Source organism: Herpailurus yagouaroundi, unplaced genomic scaffold (genome assembly GCF_014898765.1).
Source record: "Herpailurus yagouaroundi ecotype Mexico unplaced genomic scaffold, PumYag 217, whole genome shotgun sequence".
Classification (NCBI taxonomy): Eukaryota; Metazoa; Chordata; class Mammalia; order Carnivora; family Felidae; genus Herpailurus; species Herpailurus yagouaroundi.
Genome location: NW_024412448.1, coordinates 4,977,733 through 4,990,601, shown reverse-complemented (window position 1 = coordinate 4,990,601; position 12,869 = coordinate 4,977,733). Strand labels below are relative to the sequence as shown.

At 62.9% G+C, this 12,869-nt stretch overlaps 1 protein-coding gene across 4 annotated transcripts in view; it reads right to left on the bottom strand.

Moving 5' to 3' along the window:
* The window catches only part of BAIAP2 (BAR/IMD domain containing adaptor protein 2), a 63,209-nt gene that overhangs the window by 43,228 nt on the left and 7,112 nt on the right, over positions 1–12,869 (bottom strand). For all 4 annotated transcript variants that reach the window (XM_040456624.1, XM_040456625.1, XM_040456622.1 and 1 more), the window contains exons 2-3: positions 5,452–5,527; positions 2,740–2,826 (exon numbers count right to left, since the gene is read on the bottom strand). In XM_040456624.1, the coding sequence (XP_040312558.1) occupies positions 2,740–2,826; positions 5,452–5,527 (163 nt within the window). The remainder of the gene's footprint in view (positions 1–2,739; positions 2,827–5,451; positions 5,528–12,869) is intronic.

Below are 12,869 nucleotides of genomic sequence, written 5' to 3'. Positions count from 1 at the left end.
TTTTTTTTTTTTTAATTTTTTTTTTTTCAACGTTTTTTATTTATTTTTGGGCAGAGAGAGAGCATGAACGGGCGAGGGGCAGAGAGAGAGGGAGACACAGAATCGGAAACAGGCTCCAGGCTCTGAGCCATCAGCCCAGAGCCCGACGCGGGGCTCGAACTCACGGACCGCGAGATCATGACCTGGCTGAAGTCGGACGCTTAACCGACTGCGCCACCCAGGCGCCCCTAAAATTTTTTTTTTTAAGTGTACTCATTTATTTTCGGAAGAGAGATGAAGTGAAGGAGGGGGCAGAGAGATGACAAAGGAGAGAGAGAATTCCAAGCAGACTCTGCACCATCAGCACAGAGCCTGACACAGGGCTCGAGCTCATGTACTGTGAGATCACGACCTGCTGAAACCAAGAGTCAGACGCTCAAAGCACTGAGCCCCCCAGGCGCCCCAGAAGTGGCTGAGGAGTCTGGAGCAGCGTCTGGGGGACTGGGAACAAACCAGCACGAGCACCCTGAGAATAGAGCAAATGGAAAAACAAAGCCGTCAAAATAAAAATCACCACCAGAGTCACAATAACGGTAAGAAAAACCCATAAGCCGTCTGGTTCAAGGAAAACAAGCGACCGGTTGGACTTCATTAAAATGAAACGCTGTTGGGGTGCGTGGGGGACTCAGTCGGTTAAACGTCCGACTCTTGATTTTGGCTCAGGTCACGATCTCACGGTCTGTGGGATCGAGCCTGGGCTCTGCGATGACAGCGTGGAGGTTCGCAGCCCCTCTCTGTCCCTCCCCGGCTTACTCTCTCTCTTTCTCAAAGGAAACAAACTTGAAAACGAGCTCCCGTTCTTCGACAAACAGGATCACAGAACCGACAGGTGAACGAGATGGCGAGGAAACACGTGCAAGACGGTGCCCGACACAGCTCGTCCAGAGTACGCGGAGAATTTGTACGACACGATTACAGGACAGAAACTTGACGAAGAGACAGGAAGCCGTGAACGCACCCTTGGCCAAGGAAGAGAAGCAAGCACGTGAGAAGGTGCTCGAGACGCTGGCTGGTCAGGAAGATGCCCGAATGTGGGCCACCGGGAGGCTGCAGGGCCGTCCTCCCCTGACCTGCTCCTGCCTCGGGGCCCAGCTCCGCCGCGCAAGGCCGCCCAGCTGCTCAGCGGGCCTGTGGCAGGGCAGCGCCCAGGACCTGGCCAGCAGGGAGTTCTGGACCGTCGCTGCAGTTTCGCGCAAGCCCACCCCTCGCCCTGGGGCCACACACGTGGTTTCCCGCGGGCAGACATCTGCCCTTCTGTGAGTGTGACCACAGACAGTAAACACACCGGGGCCCCCAGCACACGTGTCCCCAGGGCCGCCGCGTGACTACCTATAACAATAAAATGTCCCCGTCGCAGGCAGGAGCCTGCGCACAAACACACGTGGCTCACGCACGACACAGACGTCCCAGGGGGTCGGGGGCCCAGATGGTGGCTGTAGGAGCTGCGGCCTGGAGACCCGGCAGCGCCGGGCAGGCCCACGTGTGGCCTCTGGGCCCACGAGCACAGAGGCGTCATCGCAGGGGCGTCCGGGCCTCCCCTGCCGGGTGTCCTGCACACTGAGCAGCAAGGCCGCACCTGCAGGCCTGACCCCGAGCACCTCTCAGTCCCTGCACGCTCCCCCAGGCCTGCAGGGGCAGGTCGGCCCTATGCCCACGGAGGCCAGACAGCTTCCCTCCGGGGCTGGGAGCAGCTCAGCTTCTCAGATGCGGACGAAGGCCCGCCAGCGTGAGGGGTCTGGCCCCGGTCACCACGCATTCCACCCGGCATGTCGCCCCCTGCCCCTGCTCCCCCCACCCCCAGCCCTGGAAAGTGCCATAGCTCTGAGCTGTGTCTGTCGACACACAGCTGCGCTTTCACACTGGCTTCGTGGAAAATCTGGGCACCGGGCGCTCCTGGCAGGCCTGCGGGGGACCCGGCCAGCTGGGCACAGGCCTCCGTTTCCTCCAACACAGGAGTGCCAGAGGCCCCTGCAAAGCACCACAGCGGACAGGTCCGGCGTGTGGCACCAGACAGTGTGAGAGTGGGAGCGAGATGGCTCCGCGACCCGTGACCGCAGACGCGGACGGCCAGCGCCCCGCACCTGCCAGCGAACCAGGGTCTCCCGGCCTGTGAGGGACACCGGCACTCACCACCCTTCATTGTGTGTTGCCTGGATTACGAGGCCGGAACGGGCTCCCGCTAGAGAACTTGCAAAACCGCAAAACCACAAACAAAAGAACCCGTCCCCGGAGCTCCGTCTGCTACGCATCTGGGGTCTTTCCCTGTTTACCGTGTGATAGGCATGCCCGTGCGCACTTTTACAAAACTGGGTCACCCTGCGCGATGGGCTGGCGTCCCTTCCCACTGTCACACCGGGAAGGCTTGCTGTCACCTCAGTCCAGTCTCCGCACGGCTCCCCACGTCAGCCACGCGCTTCTGCACCTGTCCTCACCGCCAGCTGCACTTGTTCGGCGGGGACCGGCCCACCTGCGTGCACTCTGAGGGGCACCCCAAAGCCGCCCAGCACACCCCGCTTGCGGCTGGACGTGTAAGTCACAGCCCTCGCCAGCTCTGAGGGTCACGGTCATCTCCGAAAAGTTCCTTGTTTGACAAGGAAAACCTGATCCGAGTGGAAGAAGGACCAGTCACAGGACAGGACCCCAGACCCACCGGGGCACATGCGAGGAATCTGGGGGTCTCCACTGAGCCGGGGGTCTTACCGAGTTCTTTGGAGCCCTGGCTCTCGCTGGCCAGCTCGCCCATCTTCACGAGGGCATCAAAATAGCCCTTAGCAGCGTAGGTCACACCTGAGAGAGGAGAGAAGGGCATAGTTACTGCCCTCGCGGGGGACGGACCGGACCCTCAGCACCAATGCGGTGACCGCGGTGCACGCCAGCCTCCCGCGCTCCAAGGCGCTCCTCCCGCACTGATCTCACCCCATTTCTGGCTGAAATTCTCTCGTTGCGACCGTTAGGGTTCCTCTTCTTTGCGAGAACACGGCGCACCAGTCAAGCCCAGAGCTACCCCAGTCACTCTGCTGGGTGCCGTCCCCACCACCCCGTATCTGGCAAGGGGCGGCAGGGGGTGCCGAGCGCAGACCCCGCCAGGCAGGAGGCCACGTGCTCAGAGATCCCCAGCGAGGTGTGCAGACGGCGCCCCTCAGCTCTCCCGGCAGGCCGAAGCCACACCGCGGGGCTCACGCTGCACCCTGCGGCTCCGGCCACCGTCGGAAGCGGACCCGGCGTCCCAGGGAAGGGCTCAGGGCCCCCCGCCCACAGGTGGGCCCGCAAACCCCTCGTCTGAGAAGGGGCCCTGCCAGCAGGAGGGTGGACAGGGCGCGGGGGCAGCGGCAGCAGCGTGAGGACACCTACTCCTCCGTTCTCTAGGGGACCTGTTTAGGGGCGCCGAACGGGCACCTGGTCACCTTCCATTTAGGTGGCCTTCAATGAAGGGCCGTTTGTCCCGCGGCCCCGCCGGCTGACATGCGCCTGCTTCCAGGAGAGGTGGGCAGCTCCGTACTGATGAAAGAAAGGCCAAAGGTGCCACAAGTCTGGGGCAGGGGAGGCTGAGAGCATGGAGGAGACGGAGGTGACGTGCCCGCAGAGCTCTGTCCTATGGGACAGTCCAGGAAGGAGCCCTCAGATGCTCCACACGCGGTCCCCTGGAGAGCCTCATGGGGACCCCCAGTGGGGGCGGAAAGACCCAAAAGGACACCTGGCCTCATCACAGAGGAGACCGTGGCGTGGCTTTGATCAGGACTGGAGTGGAATGGTGTCGCCCCACGAGGAGGCTGGGTGAGGGTGACAAGTGTCCCACAGACAGTGGCTCCACTGAAGTGAACCATCAGCCGCATCCACAGAGCACAGGGAAGATCGTCCACAGCCAGGAAGAGATGAAAGTCTGGGCCTCTCCCACGGGCACGGCAGGGCCCCTGCTCGGAGCCCCTGAGGTAATGGAACACGCCAGGCCTGTGCCCTGTAAGCTCGCCTGTGCCCTGCCCTCCTGCCTCCTCTGTCCTCCAGCTTTGCAGACAGGACACAGACTCAGCTCCCACACGACCCGCCACAGCCTGTCTTGCGTGCAGAGCCCTACGGGGGGCAGCAGACCCGATGTGGGAGGTCTGCACAGAGGCCAAGCCAGCCCCTAACCCCTGGCAGGCACAGAGGTACCCGCCATAGCCTGGGACCTGCCATCGTCACGGAGATCCTACAGCCCGGGTTCCAGCTCAAGGAAGGGACGGAACCTGTGTTCAATGAGCAGGTGCACCTCCTTTCTTGCTGGGGCAGTGGCCCTGTGCTCAGGGCCGGGAAGCTCAGGAGAGCCTGGCAGGGTGCAGAACACTAGTGTGCCCCCCAAACAGAGGGCAGTGCAAGGCCCACACGGAAACAGAGAGATGGCCAGCGGCTGCTGGTCAACGCCACCGGTCCATGCACAGCAGCCACACGAGAACCCGCGTTCTTGGCTCCGTTGGTATGTGACATCAAGGCCCCGGTCCCCCAAAAATGTCTGCAGCAGCGTCCCCTAGAGGGAAGGACCAGGGCCGAGGTGGAGGGCCAGGGTGCAGGCCACCTGCCGGGCTGCTGCATGACAAGAGGTCCTCTGCCCCCTGGACACAGCGAGGGCAGGACCGTGGCCAGACACCTTCCCCTGGAGACCACCCAGGCCACTGTCCGGGAGCAAGCCAGTTCTGCTGGGTGCTCTGCTCCCAGGTGACCACAGGAACAGAAAGAAACAGGAGCTGCCGCCACCAGAGGTCCCCCCACCAGGCCCCCATGGGGCCGCGGACACCCCAGGGCAGCCGGCTGGGGCTAGTGCACGCTCTGCAGACACAAGGTCCCTGTTAGGGGTGGGGGCTCTGCTCACAAGGACGCCACAGTTAGAGCGACACTGACACCGAGCCCAGAGAGACACAGTCGAGGGTCGGGAGACGGGCAGTCAGTCCCCCCAGGCGTCCCGGACCACGGCGTGAGTCAGCCGGCCCCCACTGGGACTGAAGAGCCCAGACCCTGGCACCAACGTCCCCTCCCTGGTGGAGACTGAGTGCCCTGCCCCCAGCGCCCCCGCCCCAGGTCTCTGGGAGGTACAGGGTGCTCACCAGCCAGGGACACGGTGTGGCCCCAAGCCCAGACCCCAGTCCTACAGCTTCGAGACGACTGCGCAGGACAGACACCCGCACCTGTGTCTTTACGTGCTGTGGACTAAAACAGAAGCCAGACCCCGTGCTTTCGCCACAGCCTAGGACAGGGCTGGGGACATGGCTGTCCCTACAACAGTGGGCGTAGATTCCAGGGCTCACAGGCCTCCAGGGTGCGGCCCCACACCCTCCCTCTGGCGAGTTTGTTTCTGGAACAAAGCATCTCCTTCCGCCTCTCATCTGGCTCCACGAGCCGTCCACCTGCTGGGAGGCCGTGGCCCCCACCCCGCGGCCTCACCTGCCAGGGCTTTCTCGTAGTTCTTCCCCATGGCGATGAAGTTCCGAAGGCTGGGGTTGAACTGCTCCATGATGGTCTGAGGAAAGCAACAAGAAAAAAGGCATGAGTGGCCCAGGTGACGTGGTGGCTCTAGGAGGGTCCCAACGGGAGGAGAAAACCCAGAGGGTCAAGACCATGAAGCCACATTCAGGCTTCTGGAGTCAAAACCCCAGCCCTGCCCTTGAGCGGACCCTCTGAGCCTCAGTTTTCACATCTGTACGATGGGGGTAAGGACAGACCTTGGTGCATGGAGGCTTTGCGGGTCAAACGGACAGGTAAACACAGAGTGCGCGTGGCGGTGCCTGGCATACAATCGGTGCTCAGAAGTGTTGCGGCCGAGGTGCCATTACCCCGTCTGGCGGGGCTGAGTCAGCCGAGGAAAGCCCTCCCGCCGGCCACGCACAAACGGCTCAGCGCCGCCCAGCGCCCCCTCCCACTAAAGTCTTCACTCAACACATCAATTACCAAACATCAGCTCTGATTAGAGGGACCCACAGCCTGATCTGCAAATACCACGCTATGAATAATCCAACAGACTCTGGCTCCGTTTGCCCAACGGACTGCCGTTCTTAGACGGAAGAAATTAGATTTTCACCGTGAAGGCCAAATAAATGTTTTAATTACGAGGCGTAAAAACAGGCACACGCGAACCACGGCCAAATGTGAGCTCCACCGGGTAACAGGCACTGGGAGCCGGCCCAGCCAGCGAGCACGCGGCACAGGACTTCCAAAGAAAACCCGTCTCGGCCACATCCGATGTCTTCAGATCCATTATCACAATGGGCGTCTGTCTGAGGACAGTCTGACGAGGATGAGAGAACGGACGCCCCGGGGGGAGAAACCACCTGATCCTACCACAGAGCACGCAGGCCCCAGAGGCTTCTGTGTGAGCAGAGGCCGGGCGCCCCCGCCCTCCCCCGACATCTGTGCTGCAGCCCCAGCCCCAGGTGACAGCCTTCCTCGGCCGGCGTCGAGGGCCGTGGGGTCTGGTGCCGGAGTAGTGGGTACTGGTGCTGTGCTGCCATCCGCCCGCCCTGGGGCGCGGTGCACAGGAACAGAGACCCGTGTCCACGGGACAAGGCCCTGCATCCAGGCTACTGCCTAGGCACACACGGGGCCGGGCCCGAGGTGTGACGAGGGAGAGCCCGGCAGGCAGCCTGGTCCACAGGCAGGCAGGGGACCTGCTACAGCTGCACTAGAACTAAGGTGTGCAGGGGACGCCGCAGGGACCCTGCCCAACTCCCACCCCCATGGGGCCGGCACCCCACGAGGGAAGGCGCGCCCACACCACACCGGACCGTGAGGACCCTGTGCGGGCCGAGAACACGACAGCGGGACCCAGCTCACACAGGTAGGAGAGCCGGGGAGTGGGGTCGACAGGGAGGCGGCCCAGGGACCAGCCACGGCATGCTCGGGGACGGCAGGGCGGCACCCAGGCTGAAACGTCGGCGGGGAGGTAAGAAGTAGCCAGCCCGCCGCCTCACAGCCCGCATGGGAAGGCCCTGCTCTGCCTGGCCAGAGAGGAAGCCCAGGGGGTTCTGAGCAGAGCCATGCAATCCGACTACCATTCCAAAGGGACCCCTCGCTGCTCAGGGGAGACCAGGATGCAGCCAAGGGCGCCAGCCCACGCGGGGACCCTGTTGGAGCTGCTCCGGGATCCAAGAAGGGGAGGCCCTCAGGAGGAGAGGGGGCCGGCCCCACCCGTCCATACACACGACACCGCGACGTGGGGACAGCAGGTGGCATGCAGCCTGCTGGTCTGGGGACCCAGGAATCTGGACGCCTCAAATCCAGGGAGCGCCTGGGAGTCGGAAGAGTGATGCCAGAGCAGACGGGTGGGCACCGGGGAGGGTTCTGAGCAGGAAGCCGGGTCTGGGGTTCACCAGCGAGGGGTGACTGCAGGGCCCGTGGGAGCTCTGAGGCTCCCGCTGCCTGGGCCTCAGGGCAGAAGAGCGCCACATGGTCCCTGTGCGTCTGTTCTGCAAAGGACAGAAGGGTGTTAACCCACTCAGGGCGGCTTGGGTCCCTGAGCCTGGTGTCCCGGGGTCCCAGGGTGCCCGCAGATCGTGTGAGACCGTGTGCTCGTGCACATGCTCCCACGTGTGCGTGTGAACGTGATGGTAAAACACATCTCACATCCCCAGGACCACTGCCACCTGGCTCCCGGGTGACACCCCCAGGCTCCTGGTCATAAGAGGACACTCCGTCCAAGCTCATCGTTTGATCCCCATTAACATTCTGAGTGACAGCAGAAAACAGGGCAGGAGCCGCCCAGGCCAAGCGAGGGGATCACCGTGGCAGCCTGCCCACACTCTCCCAATGACACACGGGGACAGCCGCCAGGTTTCACTTCCTCGGCACCGCGGCTGAGCTCACGCATGAGGAATGCAAGAGTGAGGGGGCAGGGCATGGCCTCTGCTCCACTCTGCCGCGAAGGGGCAGGTGGCCAGGACACCAGGCCTGGTCACACAGGTGCCGGGGTTTCAACTGGAGGCGATGGCAAAGGCAGAAGTGTCCTTGTGGCTCCGCACAGATGCCCGCTCCCCGGCCTGAAGGCAGGCCTCTTGGCCAACAGTCACCCACCTGCCTTCATGTCACTGGATCTCTGCAAAGCCTGGCAGCCATAGGCCAGCCAGGACCACCTTGCAGGCCTGGCATGGGGTTCCTCCACCCCACCCCTCGGCACCCTCTACACCGGCCCCACCACCGGCTCCCCTAACCAGGCCCTGGGTGGGGGTGGGGCAGAGCCGATGGAGGTGGGGGCAGCAGGGCCTTCTATCAGTTATCACAAGGAGGCGACTCAGGGGACTGACACTGGACACCTTTTCTCGGAAGTGACGGAGTAACTGTCTTCACGGCTCTTCTGCAGGGAGTGCAGATCCCGGCACCCAACCCCTCCAGCAGGGGCCCGCCTCCTTTGAGAGGAGAGGGAATTAACCCACCTGTGGTGCTGAAAACAGGAGCAAGGCCGGGGACACCCTGCCCACCGTCTTTGGGCCACGGGCAGCCAGGGCCATGCGCTGCTGGCCTCACATTTGCCCCATGACCCCACACTCCCCGCCCGCCGCGCCCCCCCCCCCCCCCCCCCGGCCAGGACACCATGCCACAACGTGAGCAACATCCAGTGTTTTCTTCCAGCTCTGACACGTGCACTATGCAAATGCATCCCAAATGGGCTCAGACTCGATGTCGTATGTGGAGGCTGTGCGTTTACTCCTCGGGCAGATCTGGGGGCTAAGAACCACTCCCCTGACCCTTAAACAACACAGAACTCTGCGGGCCCACGTCTGTGGGGGTTTTATCAGCAGACTCATGCAGCACCGTAAATGTACTTTCCAATGGTCTCCTTGATGGCAATTCCCCACCTCTGCCTTACTCTGTCCTGATAACACAGCACGTGACACACGTCCCATACAAAGCGTAACTGACCGCTCATGTGACCGGGAAGGCTTCCAGCCAACAGTAGTCTGTTGGGGGGGGGGGGGGGTGTCAAAAGTCACACATAGATTTTCACCTGGATGGGAGGTCGGCGCCCCTAAGCCCCCCGACATTCAAGCATCGACTGTAGTTAGCACTAGTATTCTTCCACTTATCCGTTGGTTCAGCCAATATTTATCTCCAAACGGCCTCCAGCTACCAGGTGGCCTGCCAGGGTCTCTGCAAGGGGGTCCTGGACACCCCACAAGATACACACGATGAAAGGGTGAGAGAGAGGAGGGGTCTCTGCCAGACACACTCACAAGTGAAGGGTGAACCCAGGGCATGATGGGAAGTCACCCCCTTGCCAGGACAGCCCAAAGCTGGCCGCTCCTGCCGGCCCCGGGGTCGCAGCCATCCGGGCCTAACCGAACCCCTACCTCAGGGCTGCCCTACCCTGACCCCAGGGACACGGCCACGCGTTTCCATAAGGGCAGTGAGGAGGGGAGCCGCGGTGCACAGGCGGCTGTCGCAGGACCCCACCAAGCCGAGCGCGCCGGGAGCCTTCCTGCCCGGATGCCCCGGGACACTCCCAGCCTCCGGCACACTGGTGGGCACTTAGATTTACTCTGCGGTCACAGTCTGCCCGGCCAGCGAGGAGAATGGGCAGTGGGACACCCTTGGGAACGAGGCGGGGTAACAAGGAGAGGGGTCGACACATCTCTAGAAGGGAGTCCTGCCCAAGGACTCTGCCCCAGCCTGCTCCCGTGCCCGTGCCCGGGTCTGCTGCTCAGCGGCTCAGCAATCCTGTTTATTCCCTAGTTCTGGCTCCAGCGATGGCCCCCCTCCAGCACCTTCCTGGCAGGGCAGTCACAGAGAGCAAAGTCCCTCTGCTGACAGAGGGAAGTGACAAGCCTCTGCTTCCCCTCCAGCCCCGCGTGTGCGGCAAAGGAAGGACAGGGTGGGCACACAGGCACGTGCTGAGTGGCCAAGCCAGGCCACCTTTCCCTCTACGCAGCTGACACCTGCGAGGACGAGACGGCACAGGGACCCCCCGGCCTTCCACCCCCACATCCTGCACCCTCACCTGACCGACCCGTGCGTGCCTGTGCCCATTTTACAGACGCACTGGGAGAGGCTGAGGGAGTCAAGAGCCTGCCCACCGGCTCCGGCCACACAGCCGAGCTCACCCCTCGCTGCACACGGGCCTCGGTGCTGTCCCGAGGCCCGTCAAGGCTGGACCAGCTGCTCCCTCGAGCCCGTCCAGCAACACCAGAACTAGGGGGGTGCTGAGGTGACACACACCTGCGGGAGGGCTGATGCCAGGGGGCCTGCCCCCCCTGCCAACCCGGGATACACGACGTCCAGCCACCGAGGGGCCCGGTGCCTGCTGCCCTGCCACTTGCACTGCCCTCCCCCTCGGGGGGAGGCGGGCGCAAGGCCTACCCGCTGCAGACCCAAAGAGAGCACTGATACACTGGCGCCCTGGACGGAGGGCCCGGCTCATGCGCGAGGGGCAGGGGATGGGGGGTGGGAAGGACCATCAGGCCAAACCAGGAAGCTTGGCTTCGCAGGGCAGCTCTGCTTGACTCCCACCTGGGGGTGGGGGCAGGTGGAAGGTTTCCCCTCTAAAGATGGGGACACCTATCCCGGGGACCCTTTTTGAAGGAATAAACCAACTTGGGGAGTTCAGTGAGTGCTGGCGGGCTTCCTGGAGGAGGCAAATCTTGAGCTGGATCTCACTAGGTTACAACCAGAGACAAAATAAAAACGTGTTCACGCGTGTTCAGAAAATGACTGCATACAAGGAAGCTTCCAGAACAAAACAGCTCATGGGGGGATGGTGGGAGAGTGAAGGCCAGCAGGGGAAGCAGGAAAAGCCCCCTTGGAAACAGGGACAAGCCACGCAGCACTCCACACAGACTAATTACACTGTAACAGCACCGGGTTCCCCTTCCCACACCCCCATGGGCCACGACACCCCCCCCACCCCCACCGACAGCCCACCAGCTCCCCTCAGGCCACACTCCACCACCATGGCACTCATGGCCTCTGCCCCACAGCCGCCAGCAGAAACAAGGGCCACACGGGGCCGCGGAGAGGCCGACCCGGCCACGGCCCCCCAAGGACAGAGCGCCAAAAAGCAACGTGACCTGGCAGCAGCAAACAAGGCACCAGCCTGTTCTAGAATAGACAGAGCCGGAGTTCCTGACCCCCAAGGGAGGGCGGCCACAGTGGGCCTCGCCCAGGGGTCAGAGGGGCTGAGAAGCAGCTCCGTGGTGAGGCAGTCGTTCCTGCCTCCGGCAGCTCTCGGACAGCCGCCAACTTACAATAAAGTAACAACTCGGTCTCTGCCACAGCCCCCAGAGGGGTCAGGGGCCCCGAGGCCCCAGGAGCCACTGGCAGAGCAACGCAGGGACGGAAGACAATGCTCTGGCCCACTTGGGGGTCCTGGCTCGAGCCCACACGAGAACAGGGAGCCGCAGGCCCCCCGCTCCCCACTCGGGGGGCACCACAATTTCCCTACGCCTTGACACCCCTCCCCGACCCCAGGAACCAGGCAATCCTTGCGGCAGGGTCCAAACACGGGCCCCACAGCCCGCCCTCTCCTCCCCTGTCTGAGACACACTCTACCCATCTCGACTTCAGCGGGCACGGCCCGAAGGGCTCCCGCCACACACACCTTCCAGTGCCCACGCCCCTGGCCCCGCCCCCTGCTCGGCCCTGTGCCAACGGGACCCTGCACCCACACTGCTTTCTGTCTGTGCTTAGCACTAAGCTGCAGCCCACACTCCCGCCGACCACTTCCGTGACGAAATCACAGCGTGCTCCCGTGGAAATCTTAGTGTCGTAATCACGACTGCCGTTTGATTGAGGTTGGACAGAAAACCATCGCGAGCCCACAATACGACCCGCCTGGAAACCCGTCACCCCGATTCAGAGAGACGGCACGCAGGCCCCCTGCCACCTGTATGAGCCCACTGCACCCTGGGGAGAGGGCCCAATGGCACGTTGGTGTCCCCTAAATCCATACATTGAAATTCCAGCCCCCAGCCCCTCAGAACGTGGCTGTCCTTGGAGACGGTCCTGACAGAAGACATCAGGTTGCACGAGGTCATCAGGGTGGGCCCTAACCCGATGGCGCCAGTGTCCTTCTCAGAAGAGATCGGACATAGACACACACAGAGGACAACTATGTGACGACACGGGCAGAAGGTGGCTGTCTGGGAGCCCAGGGGAGAGGCCTCAGGAGAACCCAGCCCTGCCCGTGCCGGATCTCGGGCTCCCAGCCCCTGAGCTGTCAGGAGTAAGCCTCCCATCGAGGCTGCCCTGCGTTAGCAGGGCCAGAGCGCTCGGAGACACTGGGACAACCCCCACTCGCAGCGAGAAGGCCCAACACTGACAGCAAAACTAAGTCTGGTTCCTGCTTGCCCAGTTAGAACATTCCAAGGCCACTGACCCGTCCTTGTCCCCGGGAAGACTCTGACCGGAGTTTCACAGGGCTGGGCTCCAGTGAGAAACTACCTATGAGCAAGCAGGGATGCAGCCTTGGAATGTTCTGGAACCGCCCCCCTCCCGCTGCCCTCATATAAGGTAGGATGTGCCTGCCAGGAGGCGGTCACGCTGATGGGAACACAGGCCACGCAGCACTCAGGAAGTCAGCCTCCGCCTGGGCCTGCCCACTCTGCCGCTGACCTCCTGCTACCTCAAGAACTCTCACAGCCACCACCCGCCCAGCACCTTCCATACGCTAGGAAGTACTCCACGGGCCCGTTTACTCGTCAAGGAGAAAAAACTTGCCTGAGATCTGCGGGACCCTTGAATGGAAAAACAGCCGGCTCCAGGCCTCAACAGGCCCGGGTCCAGCCCCGGCTCAGCCCCTGACCAGCTGACGGCTAGACCACACCGCTTCACCTCACAGAGGCCACTCTGCCCGCCAGGGCCAGCCAGGGTCCCCTTGA